Source organism: Mus musculus, chromosome 19 (assembly GCF_000001635.26).
Source record: "Mus musculus strain C57BL/6J chromosome 19, GRCm38.p6 C57BL/6J".
Taxonomy (NCBI): domain Eukaryota; kingdom Metazoa; phylum Chordata; class Mammalia; order Rodentia; family Muridae; genus Mus; species Mus musculus.
Window position 1 is genome coordinate 27,839,531 of NC_000085.6, and position 13,823 is coordinate 27,853,353.

Below are 13,823 nucleotides of genomic sequence, written 5' to 3' on the forward strand. Positions count from 1 at the left end.
TTCGTACTAAAATAAAAGTATTCCCTAGTGAACACACTAGGAAAGTGTGTGCTAGGAAGCAGGAGCTGAAGTGAGTCAGGAAGCAAAAAAGCAGAGGGTGTGCTCAAATTAGGAAAAGGATAATGAAGGCAGCTTGTCCGGGATAGAAACCCGTGATGCAGCATCTTGACTGTTAACCTGACTACATTATGAAGCACCTAGGAGAGTAAAGTGTACCTCTAGGGTGGTCTGTGAGACATAACAGAGGAGCAACTAAGAGGGAATCTCAGCATTCGGGAGGCAGAGGCAGGTGGATTTCTGAGTTCAAGGTCAGCCTGGTCTACAGAGTAAGTTCCAGGACAGCCAGGGCTATACAGAGAAACCCTGTCTCGAAAAAACAAACAAACAAACAAACAAACTAACTAATTAATTAATTAATTAAAAAAGAGAGAGAGTGAGACAGGAATAGGAGAGCCCTCAATCATTAGGTTTCAGAGAGGGCAGTAGGACTCTATTGATAAATAGACTAGAGGTCATTAAGGTTATATGCTAGAAAAGAATCTGACTTTATTCTGCTTTAATACAAAAAACTTAAGCAGGGCTAAACTTAAAATTAATGGTTAACTCATTTCATGTAAGACATATTAAGGCTGGTCGCATTTAGTTTGCAGCATGGTAATTATTCACCATACTTACCTATGTTGACAGCATCATGACTTAAAGGCTTAGAACCTAAAAGTGCAGTCTGCTCTTTCAGAGTCTGAGCTCTCAGGAACCACATTAGGCAGTTCACATCAGAAGTAAGTCTAGCTCCAGGATGATGTGACTGCTTTGGCTTCTGTGGGAAGCTGCACTCATGGGCATACCTTACCCCCACACAGATACACACATGCACCACACAGACACACACACATGCACATAATCATCCACATGACAGTGGTTTTTCTGGCATGAAAGATGTAAGACTGAAGGAATCATCAAGTCTTGTACAACTCTTCCCAGATGTATTGATTAGGAGATATACGGCAGGATCAGACTCCCTTTAGAGAGGTTGTAAAAGTGGAACTTAAGCTGCGGTGGAGAACCAGAATTCTGAAGGTGCTATAACCATTGAAAGCCTCCCGAGCAGTGTGGCTATGTGTTTAAAGAAATTCATCAGAGCAGGGAATAAGCATAGCTCACTACACATGGTCTAGATATCACTTGGAGGAGTTTTGGTTTCAGTCACGTATATGCACACTGACACAAAGACATATATGAGCATATGCACTTACAAACAAACGGCCTGGGTATCAATGTAAAGGCATGTCTCATGGAAGTGAAAAATTTCCAAAGCCTTACAGGAGGTTGTTAAACCACCAGCAGCTCAGGGCAAATGGTGGAGTGTTTTCTAAAGATCCACTTAGAGCCTTTTCCTCCCAAGAGGTCCGAGAAATGCACAAAAACCTGCCTTTCTCCTACCGAGGAAGCGAAGGCATCGGCTCTAATACTGCTCTTAAAACTCTACCTTCAGGCAAAGTGTTGATCAGACGATACAATACTCAGAAGAAGCTGATGAGAGATTCAAAACAGGTTTTTGATTTAATTCTTCAAAAAAACCTGAAGGTGTCCAGAAACACATCTAGCCAAAATTTTACTTTACATCTTTGTTCAGAAAATAATGAACGATGGTATGCTGACAGTTACAGCTAAGCAATTAGGACAAACAAGTTTTAGGGCTTACAAACATTGTAATATATGAAATCTTTCCAATTTTAATTGACAGTTTTATGAATTTAGAGAATTTGTAAAATATATGAACACAGGTTTAAGCTGGGTTGTGATTTTATTTTATTACCTGAAGTTCTTCTGAAAGTATTTAGGAGAAAAAGAAGAAAACGTGTGGATCAGAAATGTATATTATTCAGATATATTCTGTTAACAGTTGCTGTTTAAATTTAGATGATTGTGAAATAAAAGCATTGTTTTGGCTGGGTGTCCTGTGATTACTCTGTGACCCTACTGCTTCCCCATCTATGAGTCCAATAAAACCAGGCTATGATGACGGACCCACTAAAGAAGCTCGGGGCTAGAATTATCCTTTAGGACTCTGCTGAAATGATGGGGCTTAAGATCAAGCTTATGTTTGCAAATGGTCCTAGCCTTTCCCAGTTTATTCTGAGAACTAACAACAACTTTACTATTGTATGCAGTCTGTATAATCACTGCAATATCAGTAATTACTATAATTTGTTAGAACTGCAAATCCTGGGCCTCTTGCCCACAGTCACTAAGTCGCAGCTCTGGGGATGGGGGCCAGTGATGCTTTGTAGAGTCTATACTAGGAACACTGCACTCAAATGCAATCAAAGGGTTTCCTTCCTCTTTGCCAAAGTCAAACTATTGCTACTACTAAAGCAGCATAAGCAGGCAAGTGCTCTATTTAAAGAGAGACTTTGACATCTAAGTATTATTTGGTTTGAGCTTTCCCTTTTTAGGCAACTTTACACGTAACATTAGCAAAACCACTAGAAGACAACCATGATTTTGGTGACTCAAAAAAATTAATCTAGTAAAAATTTTAAAAGTTTGACATTGTACTTTAAAAGTGATACAATGAGAGAGAGAGAGGGAGGATACAAAGCAGCCTGGGGTTTTAAGGATAGATTTCCACTCTTGCCTTCAGAAATGGAGCTAGTTCCATGGACGTAGTCTATGGGGACACAGCTTGGGGTCATTCAGATGACTGATGAAGATGGCAGCAAAAGAAAATAACTAAGAAGCTGGTGAGATTGTTCAGTAATAGAGCACAGCTTAGCATGCACATGACTCTCAGTTCAAAGTCCAGAAAGCATCCACACACTCACATGCGCACATGCATGCACACACATAGTGTTTCTGTGAAATGTTACAAATATGGAAGAAGAGATAATTCAAACTCATACATGAAAACAAATACAAAACAGTCACTGTCAACTCAAAAGTTTGAACTGGAATAGTTTTGAGGTTTTGTTTGTTTGTTTGTTTTTTGTTTTTGTTTTTCGAGACAGGGTTTCTCTGTGTAGCCCTGGGTGTCCTGGAACTCATTTTGTAGACCAGGCTGGCCTCGAACTCAGAAATCCACCTGCCTCTGCCTCCCAAGTGCTGGGAATAAAGGCATGCGCCACCAAGCCCGTCTAGTTTTGAGTTTTTAAATTAAATTTAGACCTTGTTTTCATTCTCAAAACTTCCAACAGTCTAATCGAGGAGCACTACCTGAAACTTGGGTTTAATTTCAATCTTAGTACCTCAGAGTATTTTTAACTATATTTATTAAAAGTGATAAAAATTTATCACTGCTAAACTGTACGTTATAACTTTGTTCCCACTGTATCTCCTAACACTGCCTGCATTTTAAATTATTGATGCCAGAGTTTGAAGCTACTTCACTAAATCTCTTAAAATGGTTGCATTTGATTCTCTGTAATTGTATGATACAGATAATGTAATAGATACAGTCACATCATCTCAAATTCTGATTTTTAAGTTTCCCCTTCATTTTTATATTTTGTTGCAGGTTCTTGCTTAATTACTTTTTCCTTTACTTTTGAGAGCACATTAAAGAAAAAAAAACAATCAAACCTTGTTATGTGTGGTAGGTTGCACAGGTGTATGAAGCTAGCTCCAGGGATATGTACACAGAGGATAAGTAGTCTGACCTTGGCTACACAAAAAGTATTTGTCTAGCCAGGCTTAGTGGCACATGCCTTTAATCCCAGCACTCGGGAGGCAGAAGCAGGTGGATTTCTGAGTTCAAGGCCAGCCTGGTCTACAAAGTGAGTTCCAGGACAGCCAGGACTACACAGAGAAACCCTGTCTCGAAAACAAACAAACAAAAAAAGTACTTGTCTAAAAACACTGAGTAACAAGATCTTATCAAATGGAAAACTCACTAAACTTATATCCCCAAAATGAAATGAATGTGTAAAATGATTCATAACATCTGTGGCTATATTATAAACCTTCTATGCTATGAAATTTACCACAGTAAGAGTTGAACCTTATCTACATAAGCAAAATACAACACGATAAAGAAGCTAGTTCTATGGACAGTAAACATAACTGTAACTAAGCACACAGCAAATGCAGTCACACTCATGTTGAGGAAACTGAACTTCTAAACACGGGCACATGAGGAAATCCTGCTCACAACAGAACTGCTAATTATCCATATGCATGTGTTGCAGTTCCCCACTAAATTGGGGAGAAGTAGTCAACTTTATGGATCTAATGCTGACTTAGACGTTATAGAAAACAGTGTTTTAATATATCATTCTTTATCTATATACCACATTTTTATGAATGAACCATTAAGTTAGTGATTTTCCCTTCAAAGCTTATAGTACTTTCAACTAGTACATCTGAAGTTTGATTTATAAATCTAAGGAAGATGAAGCCAAAAACAATACAAGTGGGTATGAGAGATACAATGTATTTCCCTTTCTGTAAGCTTTAATTAATCTTCCTAATTCAGAGTTTGTATAAGTAAAATGAAGCTTTTTCTGGAATATTATGATATATTTATGCCTTTGAAATGCTGTGCCAATCAATACAAACTATATCCCCTCCAAATACTAGTCATTACTATAAACTCTTGTCTCAATTCAGGAAAACTCTGTCTGCACAGAAGACTGGAGGCATGCCATTCTGGTTTATCGATATTTGTAGGACAGGAATGTCCTAAACCTTAAACGTGAACTTACTGCCTCTACTTCTCATCTGCTGGGGCTGGAGCTGCTGGAACTGACGGCTGAATGGAACATGGATGTAGAAATGAAGACTGCAGGCCAGTCCCAGTCCCACTTTATTAAGTACTTTAAAAACGAGGTTCCAGAAGCCTTCTCAATTTATGATTTTGTGTTGAAAGCAGAAGATTCTTGGTACTCTAAAGTTTCACTTGAGGGCTCAGTTTGGTCTTAATACGAAATGTTAAGGTCATGTGTGCTTTTGCTCATATAGGTACTGTTTCTTAAACGCTTATCCTAGTTGGAACACTAAATCATTTTCATATAGTAAAAAGCCTGACATATACAGTTATTCATATTCCCAATTTAAAAATTATCTTCCCCCAGCTTAGCCTTACATAAACAAAGCAATTTCCATGTTATATGACTACATTGTTTTATATGCCTATGCTATGGCCCAAAGACCACTATTAAATATCTTCCGATAGGCAAGATAAATCGACCAACTAACTGGCTATGTTTAATGTAACTATTTTTATAAATAAAGCTATATATAAACTGATAGAAAAGGTCCTTGTTAGAGGCAAAAAATTATTTTTGTTATCATTTCTCTAAAAAAATTAACCAATTATTCTGTTTGCAAGGTTACTGAAATATTTCTAGAATGAAACTTAAAAACTTGGTAGCATTGAGTGCTTCTGAGAAGACAAAAGAGGTTGGAGGTGAGAGGTAGTCATAGCACGCGTGTTATTTGACCTTTTCAATGTGTAATTTGAATAATTCATATAAAATTAACTGAAATCTTGAAATATTCAGAAGGTAATAAGGAGGCAAATTTTCTGGGGAGTTAAAAATACTTATTGTTTTAGGAAGAGCATACCTTACACTGGATTCATGGAAACTTAAAGCCTAGGGGAAAAGGAGCACCTACAATTTTAAAATGAACCCTTAGATTCCTCCAAATTATATGAGTTAGTCTAAATTTTATCACATAATAGTAGATAATCACTGAAGTTTCCTCCAAATAGTTAAGGTATATTATATTTTACATTAACTAGAAGAGATATATAATATTACATTCAATATATTTTTCTCATGCTCCTTGACAGGATCTAATTTTTTCAAAACCTTTTAAATGTATATAAATACTATTACACATAAATCCTAAAATTTTATATCACTGTCTTAAAATGCTTAATGGGATAGTATCTAGTTAAGAAGAATAAAAGCAATACTGATTATAAAACCCAAAGGTGACTTAACAGAGGAGTGATTAAGCTTCTTAAAACATATTACTATTTACTGTTTGGAAAAGGGTACGATCAAATATGCTTGGGTGGGAACAAAAATATCACTGTATTGACAAGTTTTTGTTCTATAAATGAAAACTGTTTCACTATCAGAGTTCAAAATTCTATAAAAAAAGATTCTAACTAAAAATAAAATCAAGAATTTCAAATAAAATGAAGAAAATAGTGATATAGTCACAGGGCAGGGGTGTAGTAAGTCCCAACTCACAATAACAACCGACTCCCAAAATGTTAAGGTCTATGAAATTGCAACAACAGATTCCTAATTTAAACTGAATATAAACTAAAATACTTATTCACACTGCAACTTAGCTGGACTCCAACAAAACTGTTAATATTTCTTAAACGTCTTAGTATCAGCAGAAAGTCTTTTATATATGTATATATAAAATATATATGTACACATAGAGACATATACGTATATAATTTATAAGAATATGGGCTCTTATTAACTACATGATAAAGTAAAAGGAATGGTACTATTTTCAACGAATATTGATAGTTTGTACCATAATGTAATATAAAAGTCATTATCATTATCACAAGCCAAATATGAACTATTATATCACTCTAATAAAGCTTTTTTCCATTTAAAGTTATAAAGCAAAAGTAATTATACTTGAAATGAAAATTCTACGGATAATCCAGAGATGACTGCAGTAGAGCAAAAATGATTCCAACAATAGTTTTTCAGCTGGGCAGCAAAGTATCCCAGGGGGTGGTCTTTATGTTCAGTTATCATCCTTCTTCATCAGTATGTCATAGGGAGCTATTTGCACATTAAACTTTTCTTAGAAAGTGGTGTTATTCCTAATAATCTTAAATGAGAATATTTCCGTACAGACACAAGTTAATTGTGTAAAAGCATCATCAAGGAAGTTATGCTGAGGACCAAGACAGAGCACCGCTGGCAAGGAAATGAGTCATGGTGTTTAGCTGCTCTTCCCAAGTGTCATAAATGACTTAAATGATTTCCTATCAATGGAATGGAGTGAATTAATGATGTTCTGCACTTGCTGCTCAGCTCTTCAGTAATGGCACAGTAGTTGACTATGGTTGTCCTTGTTTCCCATGATATTCGTCAGATACCAGATGCTCTTATAGATAAAGATATGGTAATAGTTACATATAGTCTACCAGAACACTCTGTATACTTTCTTTAAAAAAAAAGAAAAAGAAATGTGTGTGTGTAGTATGTGTGTGTGTGTATACACGTGTGGAAGTAAGAGGGCAACTTTTGAGAGTCCACTTCTTTTCTCCAGGCCATCAGGTATGGTGGAACATACTTTTAGGTGCTGAGCTATCTCACATGCCAGATGATTTATATTGTCTCTGGATTACTTATAATACTTAAAGCTACATAAATATGCTAGAAAAATAGTTAATATACTATACCATTTGGGCGGGCAATCACAAGCAGAAAGTATGTACATGTTCACCAAAATAATTTCCTAAGTATTTTCTGCGAGTTAAGTTGAATCCATGCAGATGAAATACACAGATGGAGAGAGGTGACTCTATTTTCTGCAGCCGACGTTTGAGCTAAAGCATCAGTGATTCCTACAGTCACTTATATTATTTATGCTACACATTACAAGCATAAGACCAGCCAGAAAAATCCTGAACTTAAATGGCATAGAGCATATGCCTCATTGTAAAGAGACACACTTGAATCTCAACCAACAAGAAGCTGCCAAACACTGCTCACAGACACGCTTTTCTAAGGTTTTATGGCGACTGGAAAAAAAAATGACAGCAAGAAAGTCATTTGGTGACTCAGCACCTACTAAAAGCATGCCTGATTTCTAAGAATCAAAATACTAGAAAAATGTATTGTTTTCAGCATTTGGCAGGAGGAGAACACTACGGAAAGTTCCAGGGCTAAAGAACACTTAAATTCTGCTAGTGTGCTATACTAAAATAAAACTATAAAATGACAAGAGAAATCACACTGTGATTTGAGCTAATATGTGCAGCATTACTGAAGTGTGATACAAATCAAATATGTAGCTCAGTGATCAATCTAAGGAGACATAGTAAAGCCTGGCAGATGCGTAGAGAGGCTTGGACATACAGATAACTATCATGGATTTCAATGAGAGCCCGCAGATACAGTATTTCTCTTCATAGTCAACTTTTATGCGCTTTTTGGTTTAAAGGAAGTATTAATGTAAAAAGGCTTAATTGAAAGCTGATATAATAATAAACTCTTCCAAGTCGTACAGTGGAAACTCTAGGAGTAACATCTTGTATACTCTGTATAGAAAAACAAAGGCATCCACGGTTGAAAAAAAATGATACAGTTGTCCTTTTTAGTACTTATAACTATATATTAAAATGACCTGAACTATGATATTTACATAATTCAGCACCAGAGCTTATAAATTAAGTAAACATTAATCAAGTTGTTACTGAGGATATTTAGGGAGCTAACCCAGGCATGAAGGCAAACGGAAATGGCTCTCAGAGCTGAGCAGGAAAGGATGGGATCCCAAGAGGGCACGTGAGTATGAGAGAATGGGTGAAACACAGAGGAGACAGCACACGAGGTTTGAGAAACCGCAGGGACTCCCTTAGCACTGCAGACAGCATCTGACACATATCTGAATAGGCATGCTATTAGCTGCTGGGGTCGTTTTCCTCTTGTAACAAATGTAAACCTAGTGGTTTGTCTATGTCTCCTAATCCTTTAGCACAGCACTGTGCTTTGTTGGTACAGTGGCACGGCCAGAGAGGGTATGGCCAAGTAGTGGCAACTTTATTTTGCAATGAATATAAATATTTGTATGACTGAAAATTTACAATTGTAAAATTATTAGAAACAAGGGACAATACATATAAAGAACACTTGGAAAATATGTAGAAAATAGTGGGATTGCTTCAAGTATCTCTCCATTTAATTTGATATTGGCTGAAAACAAAACAAAACAAAACAAAACAAAACCTCTGTACACTAAGAACAGCTGTTCAAATGTTAGAAAAACACTGAATTAAAATAGTGGTTTAAAATTTGAATAGGAAAAAGGCAATAATAATGATGGAAGCATCATTATTACAATGTACAGAGAACATCATGAAGAATCCTGCCCAGTGAAAGGTCTAAGCCTCTCACTGCTGCTGTTCTCTCCCCTACTCACTGTCTCCTTTCACTTCAAGAACAATGGCCATGGAGAGAGACACCATGAGGACAGTGTGTGGATTCATTCAGATCCCCAGCACTGCACTCCCACTTCTGTAACTCAGGACGACTGTCATGATGCCACTGAGCTACAGCCCTGGCCCACCAGCATGACTAGTTCATAGAGCTCAAGCACAAATCAATTAATTCCACTGCTATCTTAGATGATCATTCTTTTTTATGCATAGTTGAGGTTACAGCTTGATGGTATCAAATGGCACCTAACTTCCTCTATTTCTGACAGCATTTCAATAAATTAATACTCTCATGCTGACATGTCATGCTTTTGTGTCAAACTGCATATTTAAATTTAAATACTTGAAAAGTGCTATGCAAAGATGTGGCCTTATGCTATCATTTGCCCATACCTGTGATGAGCACCAGCACAAGTGACTCACATGTGAGTCACCTGTCATCAGAGTTTCCCAGAGGCTTTCTTTGTGACCAGAGGGTCACATGACATAGCTCAGACTGGCCTCAAACTTCCAATCCTCATATCCCTCCCTCCCATGAGCTAGGATGACTGACAGGCATGCATCCACACAATTGTTTTAGGTTTAGTACTAATATCAATAGGCAAATCAAGCACATGTGGCTTTCTGTTGTAAAGGAAAACCGGGTTTTTAAATATATATTAAATAAAATATAGTACAGGTGGTATATAACTCAGGCTGGCCTTGACTTCTCTGCAATTGTTTTGCCTCAATCTCTGTGTGCTAGAACTCCAGAGCCCCAAGCAACAAAGTCAATATTTGCATTAGAAAAATTCATTTATCTAAATCTAGCTTTCTATTACTGATAAAAAGCTTCCTACTTACTGAACTGGGGTATACATGTCAGTAATGTTCTTTTCATAATGCTACCTGTTACATCTTCTAATGTGCCAGGATAGGAAAACTGCTTCACACAATTTGCCCAACTCATATTTATGTGATTTGTTTCTCTCCATAGAGAAAAACAGTACACGAGAAGCCACAGGAGCTAATGTAAATTAAACCTTAAACACTCACTGTTGCTGGGGAGGCCCGAGTTGTGTGTGTCACTGAGTGACCAGAGTTCTCCATTGAATTGCCGATCAAATAGGTTCCTCCCGAGCTGCTGATGAGTTGTCCTCCTGTGACGCCCATCTGAATCCCACCAGTACCCACCATACTGTGGGAGGACACCACAGTTGTCACCTGGGCAGAACTTCCTTGAGTATCAAAGTAATTTCCTCCAGTGTTTTGGCTGTACATCTGTGTTTCTGTGTAGGGATAAGTTGTTGTTCGGCTTTAGAAGAAAACAAAGAAGAAATTTATTAGCTTGTTTATATCATGATTGTTCTCTTTAATACCAATATATTTTAAAATACATCAATAATATATAGCCTCTGAATCCTGTTAAAATTTATATTTTTTCTGTGAAATACTATTTCTACCAATGGTTGGATATTCAAATTAAATGTCTGTTTCTTTAAAGAGAACCTTAACTTGGTTTTGTACTACAGTGTTATACTCACTATAGGAGCACATCTCCAACTAAGAATAGGTCAATTCTCTGCAAGTCTGTTAAGCAATTCCTTCCTTTCATTTGAAATCTCAGGTATGTGTGAGTGTTAGGAAGACTAGGATCTGCAACACAGGGAGCTGGCTGACAGTCCATCTCTCGGCCACCTCCATCCCTGGATGACTAGTGATCATCCTTCATGTCTGAAGAAGGATCTGGAGCTGACACAGTGTGCACTTCTATCTGGCAGCTTTCTCGTTTACACTCTACACTTAATGACTGTGCCGCCTTCATGTGCTTACTTTCCATTTCCCAAAAGGTCTGGTCAAGCCTCTGACCTTAGCCTTCCAGTGAAATGGCTTTTAATAAGGTCACTTGTGACCTAATGTAAATACCAGGTTAGAAGGCTCCCGTCAGCCTTGTCTCTTTGACCTGCCTGCAGAGTGACACTGCTGACCACTCCATGTCGCCCCTTTCCTCTTTGTCTGTTCTGATTAAGCTTATCTGATTCTTTTACTTTCAGTTGATGACATCTTACATTATAACATACTTTTACATTTCTTTTATTTTGTAATATGCAAAAGCTCACAAGACATTACAAAAGCACAGAAATATAAAAATGTACAGCCACAAACACTTCACATGCTCAAATTCAAAGGCTAAACTAACATTTCCAGTTCTTGCTATTCTCTAGCTCCATTCCTACTGTGGCCAAACCTGACTATTGGGTAGGCATCAAGTCCTTTGGGTATCAACTAGGACAGTGCTTTGTTTTCTGGGGCATTTCATGACCACTCCTTACATGCACTGTTAACACTCAAACCTCTTTTTTGATCTCCATATTCCTGGTGTGTTCAATATGCTAGTGTTTGTGCTTGCTGCATTTCTTGTTAATTTACCTTAAACCACAGGCCTTTATCACGTTCCACAAGACACACATGTACTCATGTTAAGCTATCTAGAGTTAGGAAACTTTTCTTTTCAAGTTCTAATTTAAGAATTTTAATATCTAAGTTTCTAAGAGTCAACAGTTATTTCTAGACACCCACAGAATTGACCTCTATGTTCTGTCTTTGGTGTGGGAAGGAACTCGCTAGGCTACAAAAAGAAAAATGCAAACACGAAATCAGCCACAAAACCTTTTTCCTATAATCAGTCCTGTCTAAATTACAAGCTAAGGAAATATGGCACAGAACTCATGGCAGTAGCCAACCAATGTCTTATTGACTTATGGCCCACTCACTCTGTGAGACAGAACCCATACCCAACACTGCTTGGGTGACCAAGAACCAGAGACTACACAGCCAAGAGACTTAAGAAAAAGCACTAAAAATGGATCAATAAAATGACTCCTAATAATATTTTGCTGTACTCATAGATCAATGCCTTATTCACTTGTTATCAGGGAGACTGCCTCCTATAGTAGATGGGAACAGATGCAGATACCCATAGCCAGACATTACAAATAGAGTCCTTGGAACACACAGCACTAAATGGAGTGTATTCATCAAATCCCTTCCCATAGAGTTCAGGGAAAAATGTTAAAGAGATGGAAAGAGTGTAAGAGCCAAAGGGGATGAAAGACACCGGCAGAACAAGGATCTCTGAATCATCTGAGCAAAGCTCATATGAACTCAAGAGACTGAAGCAGCACCACAGAGCTGACAGAGATCTGCACCAGGTCTTCTGTGTATATATTATATATAGTATTCTTTATGGGACCCCCAAGTGTGTGATGAGTAGGTCCTTGATTCTTGCGCCCATTCTTGAAGGCCATTTCCTTCTGTTGGGTTGCCTCAACCTGCTGCTTTTTGCTTTATCTAATATTTTATTTTGTTAGGTTTGGTTGTGATCTTTTAGAAGCCTGGCCTTTTTTAAATGAGAGGCTGGAAGGGACTGGATCCAGAGCAGAGGGCGGAGGTGAGCAACTCGGAGGAGGAGAGGGAGAGGGAGTAGAAACTGTAATTAGGATATATTACATGAGAAAAGAATCTATTTTCAATAAAAAGGACAAAGAGAAGAGAAAAATCTATGCTATTAAGTACCCTCAAAAGTTCTTGTTCTTTTATGCCCTTCTTAGAGCAGAGAATAATACCTCCAACACCAGTTTTTGACATTCAAGCTAATGCTTCCTTTATGCTGTTATAAGCCACTAAATCCTAAAATTTCCTTTTAAATAAATCATGGAATTCTACAATATGCCTTTCCATCCTCATAATCCTTAATTCACAACACTATTTATTATAGCTGCCTTCTACTTGGTTTTCCTTCTTCAAACCTGGATCTCTGCCAGTTTTCCTCCAATTTTGCTGCCATGGGAATTTTTCTAAAATATAAATATGGAAACAAAATTTTACTAAAAAAAAAATCTTCCCATGACTCCTGCTTTCAAAAGTCTTCCTTACCTTCAAAAACTGCTCAAAACTTTACAGGAAGCACCAGGATTAGTTTGCACATAACCTCAGAACTCAGTAATGGTCATGTTCTTAAATGCTTACTTCAATAACAACACAATGGCTACCATTTTCCTTCAGAAAGTACCATTTTCTCCAGTCTTTTTGCTTTGCTTGGAGAACTTTGTTATTTCTCCCAAATCTCTCCCTTTGTTCTAATCACCCTTACAGGTTCAGCATAAGCTCCTCATCTCAGACTTATTTTCTGCATCTTGGCTTACCACAGCCACTTTGTATGGCTATAATACAGCTTCCAAAAGGCTGACTGCTAACTCACTCAAGTATCTGTACTTGCATGAAAGGGTACATCACTTCTATCTATAATCGCAACACAATACAGTCCCTATACAGAGTGAGCACAGTGAATAGCCAGTAACTTAAACACAACTTCTATTGGCCATAATATTCTGCTTTATAAATTTCAATAAACATTTTCAAAGTTTTGTTAATCATAAGAAATTGTGTGAAGCTAAGACTTTTACATTTTCAATGAGAAAATTTAACCCATCACAATACTTGCAATTTATATAAATTATATGAATGTTAATTTTCATGACTCCTCATGACATTCTGCTCTAACCACAGACTAGTGTCTCACTCAGCCATCATGCGAGAAGCGTCTTGTAGTTGATGGGAACTAACAGGAGACTGGATAAAGTGCAGAGTGAGAGGCTTTGGATCAGTCAATACTAAATGAGATGCATTCTTTAAACCC

The 13,823-nt window shown here is 37.3% G+C and overlaps 1 protein-coding gene across 14 annotated transcripts in view; it reads right to left on the reverse strand.

Moving 5' to 3' along the window:
• Window positions 1-13,823, reverse strand: part of Rfx3 (regulatory factor X, 3 (influences HLA class II expression)) — a 252,949-nt gene that overhangs the window by 77,810 nt on the left and 161,316 nt on the right. For all 14 annotated transcript variants that reach the window (XR_003952761.1, XR_003952760.1, XR_877668.3 and 11 more), the window contains one exon: window positions 10,181-10,439. Coding sequence is in view for 11 of the 14 variants with exons in the window: in NM_011265.3 (NP_035395.2) it covers window positions 10,181-10,439 (259 nt within the window). In the remaining 3 variants the exon portion in view is untranslated. The remainder of the gene's footprint in view (window positions 1-10,180; window positions 10,440-13,823) is intronic.